This window comes from Cyphellophora attinorum, assembly GCF_001299255.1.
Source record: "Cyphellophora attinorum strain CBS 131958 chromosome Unknown Contig9, whole genome shotgun sequence".
Classification (NCBI taxonomy): domain Eukaryota; kingdom Fungi; phylum Ascomycota; class Eurotiomycetes; order Chaetothyriales; family Cyphellophoraceae; genus Cyphellophora; species Cyphellophora attinorum.
Window position 1 is genome coordinate 927,866 of NW_017253237.1, and position 23,292 is coordinate 951,157.

General features: G+C 54.1%; 9 protein-coding genes across 9 annotated transcripts; 4 read left to right on the top strand and 5 right to left on the bottom strand.

Moving 5' to 3' along the window:
* Positions 1 to 72: 72 nt before the first annotated feature.
* On the bottom strand, positions 73 to 1,647 carry AB675_9372 (Cytochrome b2, mitochondrial; the record flags this gene model as incomplete). Its single annotated transcript, XM_018149899.1, has 1 exon — positions 73 to 1,647. One exon carries the CDS (start codon positions 1,645 to 1,647, stop codon positions 73 to 75), a length of 1,575 nt encoding a protein of 524 aa, XP_018001568.1.
* A 312-nt stretch (positions 1,648 to 1,959) lies between these two features.
* AB675_9373 (uncharacterized protein) lies at positions 1,960 to 3,760 on the bottom strand (the record flags this gene model as incomplete). Its single annotated transcript, XM_018149900.1, has 3 exons — positions 1,960 to 2,594; positions 2,639 to 3,686; positions 3,749 to 3,760. The coding sequence occupies 3 exons, from the start codon at positions 3,758 to 3,760 to the stop codon at positions 1,960 to 1,962; spliced, it is 1,695 nt and encodes a 564-aa protein (XP_018001392.1).
* A 618-nt stretch (positions 3,761 to 4,378) lies between these two features.
* On the bottom strand, positions 4,379 to 5,536 carry AB675_9374 (uncharacterized protein; the record flags this gene model as incomplete). Its single annotated transcript, XM_018149901.1, has 2 exons — positions 4,379 to 5,419; positions 5,471 to 5,536. The coding sequence occupies 2 exons, from the start codon at positions 5,534 to 5,536 to the stop codon at positions 4,379 to 4,381; spliced, it is 1,107 nt and encodes a 368-aa protein (XP_018001617.1).
* Positions 5,537 to 5,898: 362 nt separating this feature from the next.
* On the top strand, positions 5,899 to 6,828 carry AB675_9375 (uncharacterized protein; the record flags this gene model as incomplete). The annotated part of the gene is made up of 1 exon (XM_018149902.1): positions 5,899 to 6,828. The coding sequence occupies one exon, from the start codon at positions 5,899 to 5,901 to the stop codon at positions 6,826 to 6,828; it is 930 nt and encodes a 309-aa protein (XP_018001445.1).
* Positions 6,829 to 6,860: 32 nt separating this feature from the next.
* On the bottom strand, positions 6,861 to 10,372 carry AB675_9376 (Ribonucleases P/MRP protein subunit pop1; the record flags this gene model as incomplete). Its single annotated transcript, XM_018149903.1, has 2 exons — positions 6,861 to 9,950; positions 10,028 to 10,372. The coding sequence occupies 2 exons, from the start codon at positions 10,370 to 10,372 to the stop codon at positions 6,861 to 6,863; spliced, it is 3,435 nt and encodes a 1,144-aa protein (XP_018001349.1).
* A 241-nt stretch (positions 10,373 to 10,613) lies between these two features.
* AB675_9377 (uncharacterized protein) lies at positions 10,614 to 11,139 on the top strand (the record flags this gene model as incomplete). Its single annotated transcript, XM_018149904.1, has 2 exons — positions 10,614 to 10,760; positions 10,840 to 11,139. The coding sequence occupies 2 exons, from the start codon at positions 10,614 to 10,616 to the stop codon at positions 11,137 to 11,139; spliced, it is 447 nt and encodes a 148-aa protein (XP_018001560.1).
* A 33-nt stretch (positions 11,140 to 11,172) lies between these two features.
* On the bottom strand, positions 11,173 to 15,069 carry AB675_9378 (Transport protein particle subunit; the record flags this gene model as incomplete). Its single annotated transcript, XM_018149905.1, has 1 exon — positions 11,173 to 15,069. One exon carries the CDS (start codon positions 15,067 to 15,069, stop codon positions 11,173 to 11,175), a length of 3,897 nt encoding a protein of 1,298 aa, XP_018001396.1.
* Positions 15,070 to 15,717: 648 nt separating this feature from the next.
* Positions 15,718 to 20,973, top strand: AB675_9379 (uncharacterized protein; the record flags this gene model as incomplete). Its single annotated transcript, XM_018149906.1, has 1 exon — positions 15,718 to 20,973. The coding sequence occupies one exon, from the start codon at positions 15,718 to 15,720 to the stop codon at positions 20,971 to 20,973; it is 5,256 nt and encodes a 1,751-aa protein (XP_018001658.1).
* A 1,100-nt stretch (positions 20,974 to 22,073) lies between these two features.
* AB675_9380 (uncharacterized protein) lies at positions 22,074 to 23,162 on the top strand (the record flags this gene model as incomplete). Its single annotated transcript, XM_018149908.1, has 1 exon — positions 22,074 to 23,162. One exon carries the CDS (start codon positions 22,074 to 22,076, stop codon positions 23,160 to 23,162), a length of 1,089 nt encoding a protein of 362 aa, XP_018001563.1.
* Between the last annotated feature and the right edge of the window lie 130 nt (positions 23,163 to 23,292).

Below are 23,292 nucleotides of genomic sequence, written 5' to 3' on the forward strand. Positions count from 1 at the left end.
CATCTTCGTCATGCGAAGTACAGTCGTCTCTATCGGCTCTCCGCGCTCGACAAGCTTCATGGCGCCACCGACCTACAACTTACTGCCCCTCTCCCTCCACCCAACCGCATATGAATGGCCCGGGCCCGTAGCCACTAGCCTGTCGATATCCCCAGTGTTGACATACTCCGGCCCAACATCCCCCACCCTCGTGATCCCCGAATTGCGCATCGCCACCTCGAACTCATCCTTCAATATATCGATCATATGCTCGACACCCTCCTGACCATACCCCGTCGCGAACAACGCCGGCCTGCCCACCCCAACGGCCGTCGCACCCAAACATACCGCCTTCAAGATGTCCGTACCGCGCCTGACTCCACCGTCAATCAGAACACTGAACGCCTTATTCTGCCCCGACCGCACAGCGGGGCTGTGGGGGTGGTGCTGCGTGATGACATGCGGAAACCGTTTCCAGACTTCCAGCAACACCAGTATCGCTGGCGGCGAAGTATCCAGATTCCTCCCTCCGTGATTACTCAGCACGACGCCCTCGCAGCCGTGTTGGAGGGCTAGGAGGACGTCGTCTGCGCTCATTACTCCCTTGAGGAACAGTGGTAGGTCTTTGAGGTTTGCACGCAGCCATGAGATGTCCTCCCAGTTGAGGTTGGGATCGATGAAGTCGCCCATTAGGCGACCGTAGCCGCCACCTTTGCTGTCGTTCTTTGCGGCGCCTCCGGCACCCATCATGGGGTTCTTCACGCTCTCGTCTGCTTTGACTCGCTCATCTGCCTCGCGCTTTCCTGCTGCCGCCGCGTCGGTTGTGACCATTACGCCCTTAATGTTTGGGAGGGCGCAGATCTTGGCGATGAGCTTCTCTGACTCAGTCCGATTGCGATTCACGTATAGCTGGAAGATAAATGGCTGGTCTCTGACTTCAGGCTGGCTGACGATGTCGGCGGCAGTGTAGGACGCATTGTTGCTGATACACTGCACGATTCCTTTGGTCTTACATGCCCGTGCAATGGCTAGCTCCCCGTCCGGGTGGATCAGGCGGGCCATCGCGGCAGGCGAGATGAACAGTGGGAAAGAACTCTCGAAATCAATTCCAGGGAATGGGGCGCGCGTGGTTGTCGTAATTTGGCTGACACGGCGCATCACACGCGGCCGGAGGAGGATGCGTGTGAGTAAAGAGTTGTTGAGGTCTCGCGTAATGACGTCGTCGGAGGCGGATGAGTAAAAGGCCCATGTTTTGGGCGTGGCGGTGGCTTTAGCGGCAAGTTCGAAGTCGCGGAGGTTGATTATTGAAGATAAGGGCGGCTTAGATGGATTGATGGTAGTGGCTTTTGATGTACTGGGGGAGATGTGACGATCTTGTCGCTGTCGCTGCTCCTGCTGATTTTTCCATTCCTCGGTTATGGTCGCCTCATCGAGCACGCCCTTTCGAGCGTTGGCAGGCAGGCCGTTAGATATGATAGATGGGGCGTGGATCTCGTCATACGCGACGCTAGCGTCCCGACCGGCATAGTGGTATATTATGTCGGGACCGCCTGGGTGAGACGGCGCAAAGGCGGTGATGTTCCATACCACGTTGTCGACGACGATCCAGCAGTCGTCTTCTTTGTTGTGGCGAGAGATCTCTGATATGGAGATCTTGATCTCGGGCATGTTGTTGGTTGTGGCGGCGCTCTAGGCCAGTCTACTAGAATTTTGCGAGGCAAGGTGGTGAGCTGTGTTGTCGGAACATCGTCACGTTGGGCTGTTGAGAGACTCAATCAGTTCTATATCATTACATAGATCAACATATTCAAGAAAGTCGGAGCAAAGCGCTCAAGTGGCCGAAGGCCGTCGTCTACGTTGTCCAATCATATCTCTTCATTTGTATTCAAAGCGACAAACCATGATATGGGGCTCCGCCTCTCCGGACCTTTGCCCGATGATGCTGTGCGGAGTGTCCCCGGGATGGAGTTGCCGTCGGCATCAAGGACATTTTGGCGGTCGTTGGCCACTCCCTGCCACCGCTGCAATGTTCTGCATGCCTCTCACAGCTACCTCTATGAGGGTCTCGTTGGCTTTCGGCTCCGTCCCTCCTGAAAATTGCTCCCATGCTGCTATCGTACTTAAGTAGATCTTGTAATCCCTAACGGCGTACTTGCGACCTTTGTCGTCTCTGAAATACTTGAATCGTTGCAATTCCGCTTCCTGTGTGATCTTGTGCTTGCGCTTCCGCAGGTCTCCTGGTTGTGTAAACTCGGACGTCAAGGTCGCATCCATGGCATCCGACGTACTGAGGATCGACGATGATGCAGATGTGATCGTTGGTATAGAAACGGGAGTCGTTATGACATGCTGCGTGATTGTGTCAAGTGCGGCATCGAGGTATTGGAAGAGAAAACAATGGTGCTTGAGCATCTCATGGGTGGTGTTGACCCAAACGCCGTCGATTCTGGAAAGATTTCTCCGCAGGTCGTCGACCTTACCACCACGCACAGCATGCTTGCCCTTCAGAGCCAAATATACCATGACGCCGAGCTCCTCGAACTTTTCCACATCTATTCGCAATTCTCCAGCCGCACCGGTGGACGCGAACTCAAAGTTCTCAACTTCCGAGGCGCCTGAGGATGGTTAGCTGTTGATAATGATCACTGGCTAAACTCACCTTCGTAGACCTGGCACATCGCCTCCACAATACCCTCATTGTGGTATGATTTGGTATGCATGGATAGAAGCGCCAGAAGGACCGGCAGACGAAAGTCCAGCTTCAGACCACCAACCAGCTTTTGATGGTCCCGTACTTTCTCGACGGCAATCCGCTTTCTGATGACCGTCTCGGAACCATATAGTTTGTCAAGGAGTTGCGAGGCTTGCCTAGATTTAGTTGTCGCTGGATCTGGCTTCGCAAGCTTCTTCGACCCCTTCGCCCTCGGCTGCACTGTGAGTTGTGGAATCAGCTCGAGAAGTCCCGGACTTCGTACATTGTCCTTGGTCAGCCAAGGACAAAGGAATCCGCTGAGAGAAACAGTGCTAGCATCGACGTTCAACACGTTCCAGAAAAGGTACTCGCCAGGAAGTGACCCACGGACCATCGTATCTTTAGACGAGTTATGACCGAGTGCTCGATAGCCGAACGCTATTGCGCGGCCATTGACTCCTAGAGCCAGCCTTCTGATGTTCATGGTGTCGATGACATGGATTCGAATGTCCTCTGGCTTTGTCTTCTTCCGTTGCTGGAAACGAAGAGCTCTTGCAAGAGTGGCCACGATCGAATCCGAGAAAGAGATCCAGGGGCTCGGGGTATGCTGCTTCCGTAAATGCATCGTGAGCGTGGATTTGATGTGCTCACAGTCTTTGTTGACATCAAAGAAGTTGGTCAATCCGAGGCCTGCCTTCACACTACCAGACCGGTAGAGACCCTCCTCATTCACACCCTGAGACCTTGGATGTGTGACCCGGTAGAGGTATCGTGGCATGAGTCTCGCAGTCACGTCCGCAATCTTCCTGAGATCAGGCCCTGCATACTCAACTTTCGAATCATTGCTTGGCCATCCCGGACTGCAGAACTTATAAGCCCAAAAATGCTCGTCGGACCTCTCAATCTCGAGGTCGAGATCAGCATCGTCGCCAAACTTGCATTGTGCATCCCAATGTTGCTGCCTTGTAATGGCGTCTTCCAGAACCGACTCTTTCAGATCCGCCTCTTCGTCGCTCTGCTCGTCGAGTCAGTACACTCCACGAGTCGCGGTCACATTCGGCAGCGGAGTGAACTCACATTCATTTCCATGACGACAGGCCGTTCTTGTATCGCTGGCCGGAGTAGAAAAACTCCGATGAGGGAATCAACGAGGGAAGGTGATGGTGTTGGAAGGTAAGATCGAGATCTGCCGGAAGTTGCGAGGATATGTAAAAGTCGTAGAATTCCCAGCGCGACAGTGGATGCCTTCCTTTGCGCTAAGAGAGCCATTCACTGTGCGTGACGCGCGATCTGTAAGTAAGGTACGACTGAGGGAGCTCAGGCTGACCAGTGTCTCAATCCTGGCGCTCTCCTGCTCTCACACATCATGTATTTTGGTTGTCAGTTCTTCCTTCAGGCGGACTTCGGGGCTGCTGGAGGTCAGATGCGAAAACGTCTTCGCTGCAGGTGTGAGAACGAGAGGGGTCGACGACAGAATGAACAATGCTGATGTGGTGCTCCGTTTTCATCACATGGAGGCCGCCTGGTACGACTTCATGATGCCATTGCCTTGAAACAGTGGCACAGGATTTCCGGATCGCTCCTACCCTGGATTCGATCCCGTTGTATGCGCCTGCCCAATGCTAATCATACCGCCAAATCTTCGTCAATCGAAACTTTAGTGACAGAGCCCGCCCTGACTGGCAAGATTCGTGATTTACAGTCCATCTACTTGTCCGCTTTCTTGCCCAGCTTCCCAGCCTTCTTGTCCTTATTCAGCCCCGTGAGTTTCAGCTTTATAGGTGGTTCGTTGCTTCCATCGCGCATCTTGGACGTGACCTGTATCGAATCTCCGTTCGGCTCACTCTTAATCGGACTTTCATCGATCTTGTCATCCACATTGATTGAAGACTCTCGAAGCTTGCTCGGTGCACCGACAGCTCCCTTAGGACCCTTCTTAAGGTCGTTGGTTTTCTTCTTCTTCAGCGGCGGCGCATTCTCCTCATCGACCGCTTTCCGTTTCACGCCATTCGTCGCCGGAGCTTTGGGTGAGTTGGCTCTACTATCTCTCGGAGTGCCTGCAATCTTGGCGTTGGCTTCTCTGCCGGCCGCACGATTCTTCTGCAGGTAGCAAGCTCCATTCAGGTGAGTCGCGAATATGTTGACAGCTTTCCAGTGGTCGCCGAGGTGGGAAGTCCGGTTGGGACACTTGGCTGCTGGATACTCGATTTCTCTGAACTCGAATGAGTCTGGCATGGATGAGATCGGTGTAACAGGTTCTGAGGCCTCGGATGCTGGTGAAGGAGGATCGTTCTTCTTCTTGTTCTTGCCCTTAGCTTGTCCCTTGACCTTGACACCCTTCTTCCGCTGACCATGGACATCATGCTTGTCTACGATTATCATTGGCTCTTCTTTGCAGTATTGCTCTGTCACGTCGGGCACCGGTCGTGAATTGAAGCCGACCCTGGGGTATAGTAGGCGGCGTAGTCTGCAGTTGGGGCATCGGATGTGCTTGACCGTCTTCATCGGGTTTCCGGTCAATTGTGCCTTGCCTGTGTCGAGTATGGCAGCTTTTGTCTCGATCGGCTCTCGTGGTTCGGCGGGCTGGTCCTCAAACTGTTCTTGAGCCACGTTTCGTCCAAGTTTGGTAGCTTTGTCCTCGAGTTCGACGTAGGCTGTGTGCATGCGAGCGACCTTCTCATCCTGATGCACGTCCAAGAGGATGTCGTGTATGATTGTATCGAGTGCGGTCGCGCATAGGTATAGTGCCTGTCATGTTAGCTTGCATTTCTCGACCACCACGTCCTGGGCGGGCCTCACGGCTTCGGTCTGGTCTTCTGGGGAGACTTTAAAGTCCTCCAGACCGCTTGACGACTCTTCCGCCATCGCCGCTCGCGCTATCTTTGTATTCTACTATAAAATGATCTGGGGCGGCCTCTGTGCGTGACCTCATGTGCTCATGTATCTAATTTGGACAATTGTACTAACCCACCAAAAGTCCGCGGCACTGCAGGGGCGCTAATGTAGGCCCCTGCGGAACCGCCCGCGATCCATATCCGGAGGACTCCACATGGATTGACGATCATTTTCCAAGACACGTCCTGAAGTTCTTCAACACGCGATTGAGGACACCAAGAACGTCAAGTAGTCATAGGTCGACCTGAAACACGCGTCAAGGGACCATCACGACAGCCACAACGCATGAGAACGAATCCTCACTCAGCAACTCCTTAGAGACAACAACAGACATGGCCCAGCCTACGCTCTTCAGCTACTTCAGCAAGCAGCCTCCCACCATTACGATACCACACCAGTCATTAGCAACAATACCGATGAATTCAAGTAGCATAGTAATACCAGCCAGCACCCACGACGCACATTGGCCACCTACAAAAACAGCCTCAAAACCAACTTCTTCTCTTCTCGCCAAGCCCAGCCCTCACCAGTCATCATCCTCTCATCCACCACACAATGCAGAAGCAGAACCACAGCCGACACCTCAACCAACCCACCATCCCAGCATATTCTCGCCACCACAATCGCGAGCCACGCCGCAACCCTTCACCATAACCCGCATCGACCCATCCCACATCCCCGCCCTCAAACAACTCACCGCTTCAATCCTACCTATCGCCTACTCCCCCAAATTCTACACCGAGGCCATCTCCGACCCAGACGTCGTCGACTTCACCCACGTCGTGCTCGCCCACGACCGGAAGCCAGTGGGGTGGATCACCTGTCGGGTCATCCGGTCCCAGCCAGAGTCAGAACCACCCTTAAATGCTAGCGCCACAGCAGAGGCAGCCAGCCCAGCGGCCCATCTCGGTACGCATCAACTCCCAGCGTGTCTCGAAGGCAAATCCGGCAGCCACCTGTACATCCGCGCCCTGTGCATCCTGGCACCCTATCGAGAGCAGGGCTTCGCCAGCCGACTTCTCGCAGCCGTCCTGTCCGACCCGGCACACCTCCTCAAATACAGTATCACGGCGATCTACGCGCACGTCTGGGAATCCAACACTTCCGCACTGGAATGGTACGAGAAACGCGATTTCAGGAAGGTGAAGTTGGAGAGGGCATACTATCGGAGGTTGAAACCATCAGGCGCTTGGATCGTAAGCCGAGACTTGCGGGTGGGCGACCTTTTGCCTGCGGCGAGTGCAGGAGGAGGTCTTGATTAGCTAACGAAGCACATGTCCAAGCCGTCTTATCTTCACTCGCAGACCTCCCACCATCCCAATCGCCCAACGCCGCTGCCAGCATTACGGACGATGCAGAGGGTCCGCTCTTTGATCTGGCGCTCTCTTTGTATAGCCGCGGCACTGACAGAGCCGTCGTTGCTGCTCTTCGGCTTCCCATTCTGCTTTTCGGCTCCTTTGCTCTGACTCGAGTGCCCTTTCTTACCACTACTCCCGGTCGGCGCGGAACCACTCAATCCACTTGGTCCACCTGAACCGCTTGTTGCGCTTGTGCTCGGGTCGCTTTGAGCATTATCCGCAGCAGACGTCTCCTTGTCCTCTTCAGCCCAACCCTGCCTCACCCGCTGCACCCAAACCCCCGCAACTCCCGTCCCCCTCCCCTCCACAAGATTATAACCCCCACTCGTCACGAACCCAACCAGGTCCTCCTTATCCGGACACTCCACCAGCCCTTTCGCGGCATCCCACTTTACGGTTTTTCCGTCTTTGCTCATTTCTACCGCATCGTTCTTCAACAACTCCTCCAACCGCATCCGTGCTTCGTGCTCCGCGACCTGGGCGTCCGAGGGGTAGGTATTCATCTTATCGATAATTTCCTGTGGTGCGCGCAGCGGGAAGACGTTGATGAGGGAAAGATTGTGCTCTTCCTTCCTCAACGAGTGGACGTGGTGTGGGTTGGTGTCGTTGGGCTGAGGCTTTTTCGATGAGGGTTGGAGCGTTGAGTTTCTGCTGGGGGTTTTGGCGGAAGAGGTGTAGAGGGATGGTGGGACGAGGGAGAGCCATTTCTCGCGGAGGGTAGATGGGGATGATGACTTGGGTTGTTGGGGGAGGCTGGAGAAGGCGGAGGATGGGGATGGGGGCGGCGGCTGTGCGCCTGGTGGTAGATCCGCAGAAGAAGATATGGCGGCGGGGAGGGTCGAGGTGTGGACTTCGGCTGAGGCAGGTAGTGAGCCAGAAGGATTGCTGCTGCTGTCGTCCCTGCCGCTGCCCTCTGTCGCTGGTCGAATAGGCGATTTCGTCGTTGGCGGTGCCATTCCTGCGTCGGGCTTTGGCGGAAGAGGAAGCTTGGGGAGACGGTATACTCGTGCGCCTGCTTCCGGAGTGCCTTTTGTGAGCAAGCGGATGCGCACTGTCGCTATGGCTGGAGTATCATCAGATTCGGCCTTTGACTTGCTCTTGAATTTTCGCGGTTTCAGCAACGTTGCAGCCTTGTCCGGTGTGAGTTGAATATAGTCAACGTCAGGTTCCGGCGTTGTCTTCACCTTGTCTTCCGGTTCAGGCGAAGTCTCCGGAGAAGAAGTGTTTCTCCGACGAGACCGCTCGGCTGGCTGCTCCGTCATCTCAACGTCGCTGTCCTTAGCAGCCACAGCCTCAGGCGGCGCGGTCGGATCGGCAGTCGACGACTCCGCCTCCGCCTTCGCCTTCGTATCCTTGAACAAATACTCCCAATCACAAGCCCAACCCCTCCCCAACTCACCCAGCCTTCCCAAACCAATATCCACCAAGTCCCACCTCAGACGCCGGCTGGGCGGCCGCCGAACCCATTTGTCGAACCTCTTCTCACTCTCTGTCCGCTCCCAAGCTTTGCCCGCCTCGGTCCCCGGCATATCCGCTGGGAACCAGGGCGTCGACTGCTCGAATGCGATTTGTCGTGTCTGCTCGAGACCGCCAAAACGCGGAGTTCGGCCAGTGGATATGGGGCAGTACTGTAGGCTGCGCCAGACGGCGTCGACGGCGCACCAGGGTAGGAGGACGGTCCATGAGCCTTGAGTGTTTGGGACGGTGCTGGCGGGTCGATGGGCGATCAGGATTATGGGGATCGCTGGGTCTTTCTCGATGACAGCGATCGGTTGTCCTGGTCCCGCGGCGGCTTGGCGTCGGTTGATGGCTTTCTGAGAGGGCAGTTTCGTGGAGGTGAGCCATCGTGCCTTGTACGACATTAGATTCATGGTCGAACGGGCTTCGTCCATGGGCCATTCTGCAAGCATTTCGTTGAGACGATCGATGCTGACCTGATCAGTGGGCATCTTGATCTGCTTCGGGGGATGATCGAGTCGCGGATCAATTATGTCAAATGACAAGACAGCTCGTTGTGGGAGTGAGGCCGGATTACTCAGTCCAGCAAGCGATTTCCAGGTCTTGAGCGCGATGTCCTCCTCTGTTGGCTCATGCCGTTGCCGCAATACAGCCAACAATGCCTCTTTCGATGCGGGACCCATAACCTGTATGCTTCCGATCTCGAATCTGAGATCCTCGACCAGTACCTGCGGCTTCTGCATCTTGGCTGCTCGGAGGAGCTCGATCCAGAACTCTTTGAAGATCGAGGGATGCACCTGTACCAGAAGCTTCCGGTCCAGTTTGACCTTCTGCCGTTTCGATTTCGTCTCATCCTTCGCTTGCGCATCTGGCTCTTCCAAACCTTGAGAAGGCTTCTCCGAGCCGGGCGCCCATAGCACAGTCGCAGGCCCAAGCAGCCTCCCTTTCTCAACAGTGTGCACAAAGCCCTCTGCAAATCGTGTTCCAGCCTTCCACCGTCTCAGTCTTCCGGAATTCTTATCAGCCCCGAATTTCAGCGCCACGAGCATATTCATCAACGTATGCTCAGTACCAACACAAGCCACAGTCGACATATAGCTCATATCCCACGCCACACAGCCCCTTGAATTCGATGCATAATGGGTCGGTCTATACGATTTCTCAGTCGGCCGCAAGGGTATCGCTAGCCGCCACAACGGCTCCGTTGGCCGTGTCATATGCGCTCGCTTAGCATGCCAAAGATGTGTCGGCAGCCATGTCTTGTTGACCTGTCTCCGCTTGTATTTCGATGTTGCCGTCGGCGGCTTTGCGAGGGTGTTCTTCTTAATCTTGGGTATTCGTGCGATCGAGACTTGCTTCTCTGGGTCTTGGTCTTTGTCCTTGTTCTTCGGCTTCGGCTTCGGTTTTGCAGACTGCTCGCTCTCCTCCTTCTCTTTCTTCTTCCGCCTTGCCACCTTCGCCCGCTGATTCGCCCTCTGTAATCCTCTCGCCGTCTCTAGCCTTAGTCGCATCTTTCTGGTTGGAGTCTTCGCTCGCTTGCTCACGGTCGGCGTGTTGTCGTCCCTCATCTACATTACCCACACTGCGTCAGCGTTCACTCATCAGCACACAGTCCCACTGTAAGACCTCGATGCAGAGAACTCACCTCTCGCACCGCTCGCCGCCTCGACCGCTTCGGCACCTTCTTCACATTATGACTAGCCGTCCGCCGCCGCATATGCCTTGGCAGCTGCTGAAAAGCCCGTGAAGACAGGGTCTTGCGCATAGCCTTCATGTTGCGTTCGATTGCATTGATCTCGAATTCTCGCGCTTTGACGAAATTAGCGACGTTAATCTCGTTCGCGTTGTTACTGCTGGTGTTTGTCGGTGGTGGTCTTTGGACGGCGATCTCGGGCTTGAAGCGCTTGGGTCCGCCGCCGCGAGAGGTTAGGGAGGCAGCATCGGCGCGGCGCTTCCTGCCTGCCGTCGCGTCAGGGGTGCCAGGAGCCATCTGGCTGGGCTCTCAAAGTGATTTGCGATACGTGGCAGTGGGCACAGGGTATGTAGGTCTCTAAATATATTTCTCGCGATTTGGAGAAAATGGGACGCGTTCTGAACTTTTGATGCGGGGAAAGAAGGCGTTCAGGCAAAAAAGGCAAGCACGGTCGATAACCTTCTATTGCGCGGCACACAAAGTGTCCCTCGACGACATAAGCTCCAAGAAGTCGTAGGCTGGAAGAAGTTCGGTGGTCATGGACGAAGAAGGATCAGTCCCGTTTGCGGCGCCCACCAGACAGGCAGCCGCCAACATTGACGGCATCAAAACCGACGTCATGTCAATCTCCTTCGCCGACAAGATCATGATCACAATTACACAAAACGGCAGACTGGCTCAATGGGTTCGTTCTACTTCTGCTTACTCCATGTATCTGATGCATTCAGCGAGTGTTTCGTGACTAAGCTGACACCACAACCAAGGTCACCGTCCCCCTCCTGAGCGACAACCCAACCGACTCCGACCCGTACTTTCAAACAATCAGGTCCGAGGACGACGCACTCCTCCCATCAGCACGCTTCGCACCACGCACGCTGCTTGGCGCCGGCGGCTCCGAGCGCGAGATGATGGGCCAGCTGTTCGCCTCACAAATTGCACACGCCATCACGACCAAAACACCGACGGAAAGCAGGGCGCTGATGTTGGGTTTGGGGTTGGCGAAGGTCGATACGGATCGAGACTACTTCCTGCAGGTCGTGGATCTGGTGTTGAATGTTATATGAAACTCAACATGCAACTTGTTGGGTCGAGTCCGATTATGCTATCGCTTTTACCGCATCGATCAGACACGGCATTCGCGCATGCCAGATCCGCCGATCTGCGGCGAGCTCAAGCCTGATCCTGGTCGGAGTCGATGCCTTCGAGCGCGGCTTGACCTCTTCCACCGTCGCACTGACCTCATATAGTCCTGCAGCGAGTACGAGCAAACCGAGTTTAGCTTCTCGCTCTTCTCCAGGGTCGAGAGGCGGATGCAGGACCTGCTGGAGGACGCCAGACCATGCAAGACGCCGCGACAGGTCCAACGCAATATTGTGAGGCTGGTCTCGGAGACATGGCTGGAGGCGCAGAAGCAGGGAAAGGCGTTCATTCGAGCGATTCCGCACCTTGACATGTAGCGTGGCGAAGCTCTCGATCTGTAGCTGATAATGTGCAACGCTGAGTTTCCGGAGCGCATTTTCTGTGGAGTCCTCGGAATCAGCGATTAGCGAATAGGAGATCTCGACATGTTCGACTCGCAACACATCGATCATGCGAGCATTGAGGTTCAGCCTGATGCCTTTCCTGAGGTCGATCTCACCCTGGCGACCACTCTTTTCCTCTTTCCACGTCCCCGTGATGTGCTTCAAGAGCTCTTCACGATACCAAAAGTTCTCGCGCATTGCTGCTTCTGCCTCTGGCCTCATGGTCGAGGTATCGACAACGAACTGCTTTTTGGCGTCGAGGTTGAGTATAGGTGCGAAGGCATTTTCCACGAACAGGCGTGGGATGACCAGGATGACACGAGAAACGTGGCCTGGCTGAATTGTCTCAATGGCTGTGTAGGTGTTTTGCTCTGAAATAGGGGTGGCCTCGAGATCAAACAGTGACTGCAATTCGACCGTCAATGGCTGCGGCCACACGTTGCGTAGGTCTAGCGAGAGCATGCACACTCCATCGGGTGCTGATGACCAACTTGTACCATTTACATGCTCGCTATGGCCAGGTTTGCTGTGCTTCTGGATGTCAGATGGCAGCTCGCCCTGCACAGACAAGACGTTGCATCGAACGACCTCAATGCTGCCGTTGACCGTCAAAGCCAGTGGGCAGCGAATTTGTCTGGTGTAGAATGTCTGCTTGATGTCTGCCAGGTGTGCACCCAGGTGAGCGAAGTCGACGTGCACAGACGCTTCTGACAAGCCCGCTCTTCCAAAGAGGTCTACCTCGTATTCCTTGGTCTCCTTCGCGTCAATCTGGTTCTGCTGCTGTGCTGTATTACTAATTTGTAATGCTTGTCTGTGTTTCAGCTGATGCTGAACCTCGTACGTGTCTACAGCCATGAGGTCTTTCCTGCTGAGGGACTCCCGCAGGCCACGGGAGATGTTGTCGTTGGATGTCAGTAGCACGAGATTGGCTGGAATCATCTCACTAGTATTTCTGACACTAAGTGAGAATGTGCGCTTCTCGCCTTCCAGCAGCATGAGCGATGTTTGTGTCAAAGACATTGAGGCGACTTCAAGCTCAGGCTGCCGCTGAATGACTGTCAGTTCCAGTACGAAAGGATCCGCCACTTTCATCTCTTCTTGCGAGAACTTCTTACGATTCTCCATCTGGTTTGAACGGCTCATCTGCTGCTTGACCTTCAGTGGTGGCAGCCACTTGGCCTTCATCGTTGGAAATGTTTGCATTTGGCAGCCTTCAACAGTCGCCTTACATCCTGTGATCTTGAGCGTTCCTGCTTCTGAAGCTACTCCCGTGAGGGTGAAGATCTGAGAAGACAACGGCCCAAGCACAACACTATGTCGTGTTGGCGTGAACTGACACCCCTCGGCCGCCAGCCTGATGTCGGACACGTCCACCGGAACCTCGAGAGGGTTCTGCAGCTGTACTGAAAACACGACCGTCTCGTCTGCTGCAACGACTGGCGCGGCCTGCACCGTTGTGCTCCGTGCGAACGGGTTGAAAATGAAAGGATCCCGGACTTGAGGACCAGACGCTTCATCAACGAGCGATAGTTCATTTGGTGCGTGCGACAGTAGAGGTGGCCTGCTGCCCTGCTGGACAACTTGGATATCACGCACAAGGAAATCGTCCCACGATAGTGTCGAAATTGGCACTCCTGTACTCTCGGCATTTTCTGACCAGCGCTTCAAGCGATCTAAAAGACGACCTTGTTCATTCGCAGAGATTACGAGCTTTGCCGGTTCGGAGTTCAATGAGACCAAAGGATTGATCACTGAAAGCCGCAACAGTGCAGAAACCAGCTGTGATGATCCCGCAATGTCACCAACACTTTCACAAAGGGCGATGCAAAGGAGCAGGATATCTGTCTTGAGTGGCAGATCCCCTCCAGTGTGCTCTCCGCACCATGCTACCAGATTTTGTTCGATCATGGATTTCGTAAGTATTGGAGACTGACCAGAGTCATCGGATGAGGATACGAGTGACCCATACGATCTTGCCGTGGTCAATGCAAGAGAACGAAGCCCCATGCTTACGCGAACATTCGACTGCCGCGGGGAATCAGCAGCAGGCGTCGATGCATGGTGGACGCTAGCCTCGGCTGCACCAGCTGTCCTAGCTTTGCTGATCGCTGGTACCAAGCCTTGCAAAAGTCCACGGAGCATGAATGCTTGTCTTCGGCCGACACCTGTCGCAGATAGGCAGCTGACAGCAGCGAGAGTCGCTGCTACTCCGTCACTTGTAAGCAGAGCTTCCTCTGATGTTGGAAGAGCCGCAGACAGTTGATTTGCTATGTCGATTCCTGCGCTAGACGGCATCACTCCAAGCGAAGAAGGAAGCTGCTTTTCCAAAAGGAACTTGTCCAGATCTTCGATGAGCGTGTCATGGTGTGATCGAGAGGCAAACGCAAGCAGATTCAGCGTCCGTATTCGCGACTGTGTCAAGGCAATATATGGGATATCTTCTTCAGCAAAGCTAGCAACGTGCTCGTAGACCCCGAGCACTGCCTCGAGCAGCACTGGGGCATACTTGAGCCATTGTTGAGCAGATGACAGAGCTGCGTTTGTCTTCGGCTGTGTTGAACCATTCAGACTTGCTGCCCTTGCGAAGATAGATTTAGACATGAGCTGAGATGTGCTATAAGCTTGCTCACACACGCTTGGGAGATCAAAGCTGCTTCCCTGCCACACAAGAAAAGCCATACATAGTACGAGCGATTCTATGGCACGAGCTTGCCACATTGGATCTCCTGCCTCTCGCGCCAATGTTATGCCTTCTGATAGGCGTCTCAGAGCATCTGGCCAAGCCCCAGTGTAGAGGTTCAACAAGCCGAGAACAATAGTGTATCGGCGTTTTCCGGTGTTGATGTCTGCGTCCCGAGGCACGTCTTCGTTGGGCGGAACAGCATTCGACGTCTCGGAATTGGCGGGAGTGAAGAGTGTCGCCGGAGATAGTCCATCTGCAATTCTGCAGACCTGCTTGCTCCAGAGACTGTAGGCATGTTGTAGGCCAGCCTCAATACTCTCGGAGGCCGAGTCCTGGAACACGGCGATTCCACTACGGGACTCGGCTACATTCGTTCCAAACGCCAGCAAGATGCAAACTACATCTCTCTGACGAGCTGCTGCAAATGTTCTCAATGCCTCCAATGCGGTGTCAAGGTTGGTCTCATCCTCTTGTCCCAAGCTTGACGAGTCGTGGATGCCGATCAGCAGCTGTGTTCGCGAGTTAGGCTCGAACGCCAGAGCCTGAGTCCCATTATCAGAGAACGATCGGCCGAAGTCGAAGAACACAGATCCCTGTCGATAGTCGGAAGAGTTGACCAGATCATTTCTGCTAAATTTACTTTTGCTCATCTGTGACAGCGGCATACATCGTTGCTGCGTCAGAGCTTGATAAATCTCATCGAATCTCTCGGGAAGTATGGCCGTTGCGGGAACAATTGTTGTGTTGATTGTGGCCAGGCATGTTGGCCAGTAGGGGTCGAAGCCCATAACACAATCGCCTCTTCCACACCAGCTACCACAGTCATGAGCCGATCATCTTTATTCTGCTTGTCGTGTCTCTTGGACCCTGCTAGAGCTTCCTGAACAGTATCAGGCGTGGCTCGCATTCAACGGCGTTGGTTGCACTTTTGCGGAGTTGGATGGTGCCGGCACCGATAACGGGTGTAGGGCTTTGCAAACAAGGCAACGCGATTGACCGCGTTCCAAGGTTGCCTAAAAGGACGCCGGTGGGGCCAGATGGCACGCCCGGAATTAGGGCCTCGGATTAAAGCCGGGAAGGCACGCATCGCGTCACCCAAGTCTGCCTCTCCAATTCGAGACAGTACTTTGTAACAATTACGCCACCTTGACCTTCACATCTGTCCTTTACGGTACTTTACGAACTTTGCATTTGATAGACTTCATCTCGGTTTGGTGCAGCGTTAGGCGTTCCCGAGCATTGCATTTAGGTCTGCACCCAACGACATAGGCCAAACCGCCGCTGTCCATCCCGAAGTACTTCAAGCGGCGACTTGATGCCCTCGACTCCCAAACTGGTTCGATGTACTTCTTTGCCACCTGGTAACAGCCTGGAGGCGCCATATATTACAGCAACCCTGCCCCGGCATCTTCTTCACCGTCCATACCTCTGCCAACATGGACTACAACGCCCTCCGCGCCCAGACCATGGGTGCGGGCACCGATGAAGAGGCGGTTACCGTCAATACACGAGCACTCATCGACAAGGTGCTGGCTCGTTACAGTTCAGACTTCACCATGTTGAGGGAGCTGATACAGAACGCGGCCGATGCCACAGCGACCCGAGTTACCATCAAATTCGAGACCATCCCATCACCATCCCAGGCATTACCTCAGGACCAGAGTCCCTCGAGTCTTCTCAAGCACACGGTCCAACATCACACTTTGAAGAGACTGGTCGTCTCAAACAATGGCCAGGCCTTCAACGAGAACGACTGGTCGAGATTGAAGAGAATAGCAGAGGGCAATCCAGATGAGACCAAGATTGGAGCATTTGGTGTAGGGTTCTACTCAGTCTTCGCTGATTGCGAGGAACCCTTTATTTCTTCCGGACGCGAAGCCATGGCCTTTTTCTGGAAGACCAACAGCCTGTTCACACGACGCCTGAAATTGCCAGAAAAAGATTCCTCTCCAGACACAACCTTTGTCCTTGATTATCGAGATACGACTTCACCCATACCATCCCTACTCCCTCTTGCGCAATTCCTTGCCAGCAGTCTAACATTCGTCGGCCTGGAGAATATCGATCTATGGCTCGACGACCACAACATTCTTGCTCTACAAAAGAAATCCTCTCTTAGCACAGACATCACTCTACCATCCGAGGTCGAACCGAAGACAACTGAGGGTTTTATGAAGGTGGCAGCGGTCACCAAGCAGGTCGCCCAGATCGACGGCACGTGGATGAATATAATAGGCTGGAAGCCACGCAAACCTGGCAAGTCTGCGACAACGGACGGCGGACCATCTCTCCGGAAGTTCTTCTCGCGTCTTGCCGGCAATGCATCGGACGACAGCAGTACCTCGCAGGCCGATGCCGCAGAAGATGCGAGGGGGCAGCTAGCCACCAAAGTGTCCGCGAGTGTGTTTCTAAACGTCAATACTGCCACGATCAAGACATTCACTGGCGTGAAGTTCAATCAAGAACTTGAACGCGCCACCAAAAAACCTCCACCAAAATACACAAAGCTCGCTGTCTTGACCGCGCCATACATCGAGAACGATACTGTCGCGAAAACAGCATCAGCTGGCGATGTGTTTGGCACCGTTCTTCCGTCAAGAGCTGGAAAGGTCTTCATCGGCTTTCCTACTCACCAGACCACGGGTCTTAACGCCCATATCTCCGCTCCTTCAGTGATCCCAACAGTCGAGCGTGAGTCAATAGACCTCAATGCACGCTGGGTCCGCACCTGGAATATGGAAATGCTTCGGGCTGCTGGCATCGTCTGCCGGATGGCATGGATAGTGGAGATGGCAGAGCTGCGGAGCAAGATTCTGCGTCATGCGCAGGGCAAGAAGGTGACCATGAAGGACGTACAACAATACTTGCCTGAAGCCATCACGATATTCAAGAACTTCGCATTTCGAGAATCGACGCCAAACTCACAGATTGGGTCGCTGCTAGAGGATGCTTTCTGGACCTGTGGGAAGCAAGCAAGCATCGAAGTCCTGTCAACCTCTGGAGTCCTTCCGAGTCATGAAGTACGCTGTGCAAGATCGACCGACCTGAGTTTCCTCACTGGAATACCATTTCTGCCAGAAGAGTTAATCAACGAGGCGAGAATGCTCGTTGATAAATTGCTAGATTTCGGCCTTGTCACGGAAGTCACCGTTTCCGACATTCAGAAGTGTCTTGAAGCCAATCCCCTGAGCGAGAGCCAAGTCTCCGAGTTCCTGTCGTGGTTGACCAAGGAGGCAGTGAGCAGCAAGATTGACCAAGCAACGATCAATACTCTGCTTGGCGTGACCATAGCCAACGATCAGACGAACGGAGATACCACCCGAGTACTGCTTCTGGGACAGGTTCAGCATTACCTGAATCCTAGCAAAACGCCCATTGACTTGCCTGTGCCACCAGATGTCATGCCATTCAAGTACACCAAAAGCTTGGCCAAGCACCAGCTCGATAAACTCGGTTGGTCAGAGCTACAGATTGTGCCGTGGGTGCGATGGCTCCTACAGTCCGCAAGAGATCGTAAAGTTCTGAACTCAGATCAGGACATCACCTCGAGTCAGACATTCAGTGCGCAAGTGCTGCCCTTGTTGTCCAAACAATGGGATTCACTCAGTCAGTCATCGAAGGCGACCCTCGTTGAACTGTTTGCAGCTCAAACTGTGATTCCCACGAGACTGGGCATGCGGAAACCAGGAGATGCTTACTTCCCGAATGTAAAGCTGTTCGATGACTTGCCGACTATCCAAGGGCTGGGCGCTACAAAGGACAAGTTTCTCGTCGCTCTTGGCGTCCGGAAGACTGTTGAGCTAGGAGTCGTCTTCGATCGTCTGCTTGCGCTAGATGGGAAAGGCAGTAAAGATCAGAAGCCGAAATGGAGCCATGTCGATCTGATACAGTATCTTGCCTCAGTGCGTGACGACATTCCAGGTCAAGACATCCAGAGGTTGCGTAACACGCCATTATGTATTCGAACAGTCAAAGGTCAGGAGCTGCAGGACAACAAACGGTATAAAGTCTCCGAACTTTTCGAGCCACGCCCCGAGCTCCGTGAGCTTGGCCTGCCTGTCCTTCAATGGAATGGCCCATATCGCGGTGGCAGCCCTGAGGGCCGCCTCCTGGCACTACTTGGATTGCAGAATACTCCTACCGCCGAAGACCTCATCAATATCATGGCGAAAGCGGGCGCCAGAGGCGACCATGATGTCCGAGACAAGGCGCTGGCTTATTTTCTGTCTCATCACCACTCTCACGGGTACGCGAAGTACAACTACGCAAAAGTTCAAGTTCCATTCCTGCCGATTGAGCGGTCTCCAGATGATCTAGCGATCCCGTCAAAAGTCTACGCTGATGCGGGTGCGGCCCTTCTTGGCTTTGGAGTTCTTCGGCGCGATTGGGTGCCTCATGCTTCGAAGCTGGGCGTCTCACTGAACCCGCCACTCTCAGAATGCATCACTGTGCTTGCTAAGCAGCCACCTCAGGGTCGGCAAGATGCGCAAGCATTATTTGAGTATTTTGCTGGTCGCCTGGGCGAGATCGACGGGTCGGTCATTCCGCGCTTGAAGGTCTTGCCGTTCGTTCCAATATTGTCCAAGAACAAGGAGAAGTATACTGCTCTTCGCCATGCGACGCCGCAGTCCGTTTTTCTGGGCGAGAGCGAGACCTTCGGTGAGATCTTTGATTTCGTGGACTTCGGTAATACCGCCAACAGCTTTCTGATAAGGTGCGGATCTAAGCTGGAACCTACAAAGACAGAGGTCGCTCAGATACTTGTTCGGGAACCAGCACGCATCTCTTCTACGTTTAAAAGCCCAGAGCGTTATTTGACCCTTCTTCGCAACATGGCCGACAGTGTAGCCGAGCTCAAGAAGAATAAGGAGTTATGGAAAGAGATGAAGAAAGCACCATTCCTTCTTGCAAGCAGGGAGCTTCCGGCGCAGCCAACGAAAGTCCAACAATCAGTCAGCAAAGGCGACGAATTTGATGAATACGAGGACGAAGAAGCGCAAGCGATACGCGAATTTCAGCTGTGTAAGGCAGAAGACGCCATAATCATCGACGATTACATGAATTATTCGCTATTCAGAGCAAGCATCCTCGCTGCTCCTCAAGAAGAGACGTTAGAGGAGTTCTATTACTCACTAGGCTCTCCACCACTGAGCACGTTGGTCGAGGAAGCAGCACGACATGGACCTCGAGCATCTGATCAGCGACCTGCTCAGAGATTGACCAAGCAGATCTTGGAGCGATCTCAAATCTTTCTCCACGGTCTACCTGCGGATGCTGTCAGGCATGATAGCAAGTGGCTGGAGAAGAACCTGCAGATAGTGCTTGTCTCGTCCATTTCCGTGCGCCGATCTCTGAAGGGCCGCAATGTGACGCACACCGAGAAGCGTACGGCGGTGGTCACACAGGTCGATCGCGTGTACACTCTGTGGGTTTCGGGTGACCGCCCGGATCTCTTCCATGTGTCTCAGGCCTTGGTCCATCTTCTCTTGACCCGACCGAAGCCGCACTCTGCGCTGACGCTGGAGATGCTACTGAAGACGGATCTGCTAGACCTGCGCGCACGTGGCTTCAATGTCTCTCGTATTCTGCGTCAGAAACAGGCGGAGGCCCGATTGGCCGAGAGCAAACGCCAAAAAGAGCTGGAAGAAGAGCGGAAACGGATCGAGAAACAGCAGCAGGACTGGGATGCTGCGCACCAATACGCTGACAATGCTAAGAGCCCTAAGCAGAAGCAAAAGAACAATCCACCGGGCGCCTTCCCAACGTCACCAGAGACGAATCTACCAGACCGCTCCCTAGTGCCCAGTGACGATCCTGGCGGCAGACAAAATTTGATTTCCAACATCTCGAAGCAATTTGGGCTGGGGAACAACAAGTCTCTTCAGTCCATGTTCGGACGACAAAACAAGCCTCATGGTGGTGCTGAACCTCCGCCCTACGCCTATAGTGACGAGAATGGGCCTCCCGAACCATCCCAATCTGGCAACAACGGCAACAATGGCACTGTAACAGCACCTCACCGTCTGCAAGAAAATCTCCTGAGCGCCATCAGCAAGACTCGACCTAACAGTTCGAACCAGCTCTTCTCTCGTGGCCAGGCCAACCAGGTCACCGAGACGAAGTCCTACTGCGACGAGCGTCCAGCACATGACCTTCGCGCAGTAGCCGACCTCAGGCACGGCATTCAAATGTTCGCATCGCCCACCACGCATCCGGACGCTTTCATGTCACAATTCCTCGCCGAACGCTCCGGAGCGCTTCAGACCTTTGCCGCCCTCATCAAAGCTGTTGGAGATATCTTCACTTTGGACCCGAAGTGTCTGAACGTCTTCTACGAGACGAATGGCAAGACTATCGCGTTCAATCGCAATGGCAGTATCTTCTGCAATTACTTCTACTTTGAGCAATTGCATGAGCAGCAGCTGATGTCCGGTGATAATACTACGGGGACATACGGCGACGCGTTCGTATACTGGTGGGTGATTTTGTGTCATGAGCTGGCGCATAATCTCGTGGCGGATCACAGCAGCGACCATAGTTACTATACTGAGGGTTTCGTCGCCAACTACTTCGGAAAGGTGATGGCATATCTTGGGCAGTACTACGCCGCGCCGGCTGCAGCTTACGTGTCAAATAAGCAGCGCAGCATCGAAGGTCCACAAGGCGGTAATCAGAGCAGTCTGCTCGATTAGGATTCGAATACTGCTTTAAAGGATCAGCATGAGCATGAGGCTGGGAGCGACGCTGAGCACGACCACGAGCATGAACACGAGCATGAGCGCGGGCATCAGAGCGAGGCTATGGCGGTGTTGGCTATGGATGATTTAGGCTATCTTGTGCCTGCACCCGAGCCTCGTTGCGACAGAGGACATACAAGTTGTGGAACAGCGAGCAGTCCGCCGAACGAGTCTAGGCGTGCCCGCTTCAAGGAAAGAGTCCGCTCGAACAGGAACTCGCTGGTGGATAAGGCTAGGTCGTTGTCGTCGAGCAGGGGTCGTGAGGGTAAGAAACCATGAGGCTTCATGACAAAGATGAATGAAGGCATGTATCACTAGTAGAACAACGCTTGGATAGTCTGAAGTACACGACTCGCTTCGAGAATGGATCTGTACAGACACATTTGCAGGCGCGTGAAATGTTTCTGAGATCCAGTCAAAGAGTCTGGTGGAAAGACAGGATCAACCCTTCCACAGGTCATTGTCACTTGTGAAATATATTAGCTACTACGCAAGGAATTCGTCGTGTCATCCGGTTGACCTTAAACCCACCACGGCAAAAACAGTCTCGGATCGGCGGACTCATCGAGAGTTGTTATCGACGATACCACAGTGCGATGATAAGTCGTTGTTCTTTTGAATCGAGCGTGTGGTAGAGATGTCGTTCTCGATACTCGGACCATCGGCTTGGCAACCGCGGGATCGGGAAGACGTCATCCGGTCTTGTGTAAGCCCCTAGCTCGCTCCTTCGCTGCTACTAGGTCCAGGCCTACCTCACAGGTGCACGCTTTCTTCCAATCGCGACACATTCCAAAATCCCATAATTGCTCGGACCGAGATCCCGTTACAATGCAGGCGGCCGCTATGGTCTTCGGTCTAGATGTTCGGGGCCATGTTACTGAGAGGTCTTGATTGCTTGAACGAAAGTTGGCCGGGCTCCGGAAACGCTTATCAGTGAGAGTGTACATGTCTTCCCGGCTCAACTATCCTAGGTTGGATCGATCTGATGACCTCTGCTTTCTGTTCATCTCCCAACTCTCGACAGTCTGACGCACTGGCCACCACGTCGTTACACTATGAGCTCCTCCCTGCAATACGTGCCGTTCGAATCAGTATGGAAGATGCGAATCGACCATCCGTACTCCCTCTTCGTCCGGGACGGCTCCCACTTCTGGTCTTGCGGGCAGTGTCCACTCAACGAAGCCGGCGATGTCTTGCACCCAAACGACCTCTTCGCTCAGGCGCGAGCTCTGACTGGTATCATCGACCAACTCCTCGGCAAGATTGGTGCAAATCGCTCTGCAGTCGCGCAGCTGGTGGTCTACTACATCAAGACCGCCGATGGAGATGGTCACCGGCTAACACATCTACTGTCCGGATTCTTCGATACGCATGTGCTCGTTGTGCCGGTCTCGATTCCCCATTTCTACTACGATGGCATGATGATTGAGGTCGATGTAAAGGGCGCCGTGGGCGAGAAGGCGTCCAGATTAACCACCGATGAATCTACGAGATCATCTCTCCAGATCGTGGATATAGGCGATTTGAGTTACGGAGTGCTGCTCGTGCCCTCTGAAGCCGAGCTTGACAGTGCTGTACAGCGACTGCTGGCCCGGAGCGATATGGCGGACCGGATCATCTCGGAGCAGTGGTTCGTGGCGTCTGATGCAGCTGCAAAGGAATTACGATCTATCAGAGGCGACCGACTGCCGACATCGTGTGAAGTTGTTGGCATCCAGCGCGATGGCTTCGCAGTCATCGGACAATTCACCTTCGCACGAGATCCTGTCTCGGTCACGAGCTCTTCACACCGTGAGCATGGCGTCGAGGACGTGGCAGTCTCACTCTCGCGCTCCGGTGATTTCTTCGAAGTGATGGCAGCATGTACGAGCGGCCAACACGGGCTTGTAGAAGAAACACGGCGGATCATGCGTGCAATCGACTGGACACTTCGAGACCACAACTTGTCCTTCAAGGACGTTCGCAAGTCAACGACGCATTACATTGCAGGCAGCTCAGCTGAGGACCTCCACGATAACATGAGTGTTCGGAATGCTTACTATACAAAGCCAGGGCCAGGATCGACGGGCTTGCCTGTCCTGTCGTTTCCGCTTGCGGCGTCGCGTGTGTCCGTGAGGATATTTGGGAAGCTGTCTGCTCGGTGAGTCAGTCGGACGTAGCGCCTGTCATCTGGTCTCGTCTAAGCTCGGCGGAAAGAATCACTTTCTGGGAATATGCCAGTCTACTTAGTACCGCGTCAGAACTTCTTTTGCCATTCAAGTATGTTGTTGAATA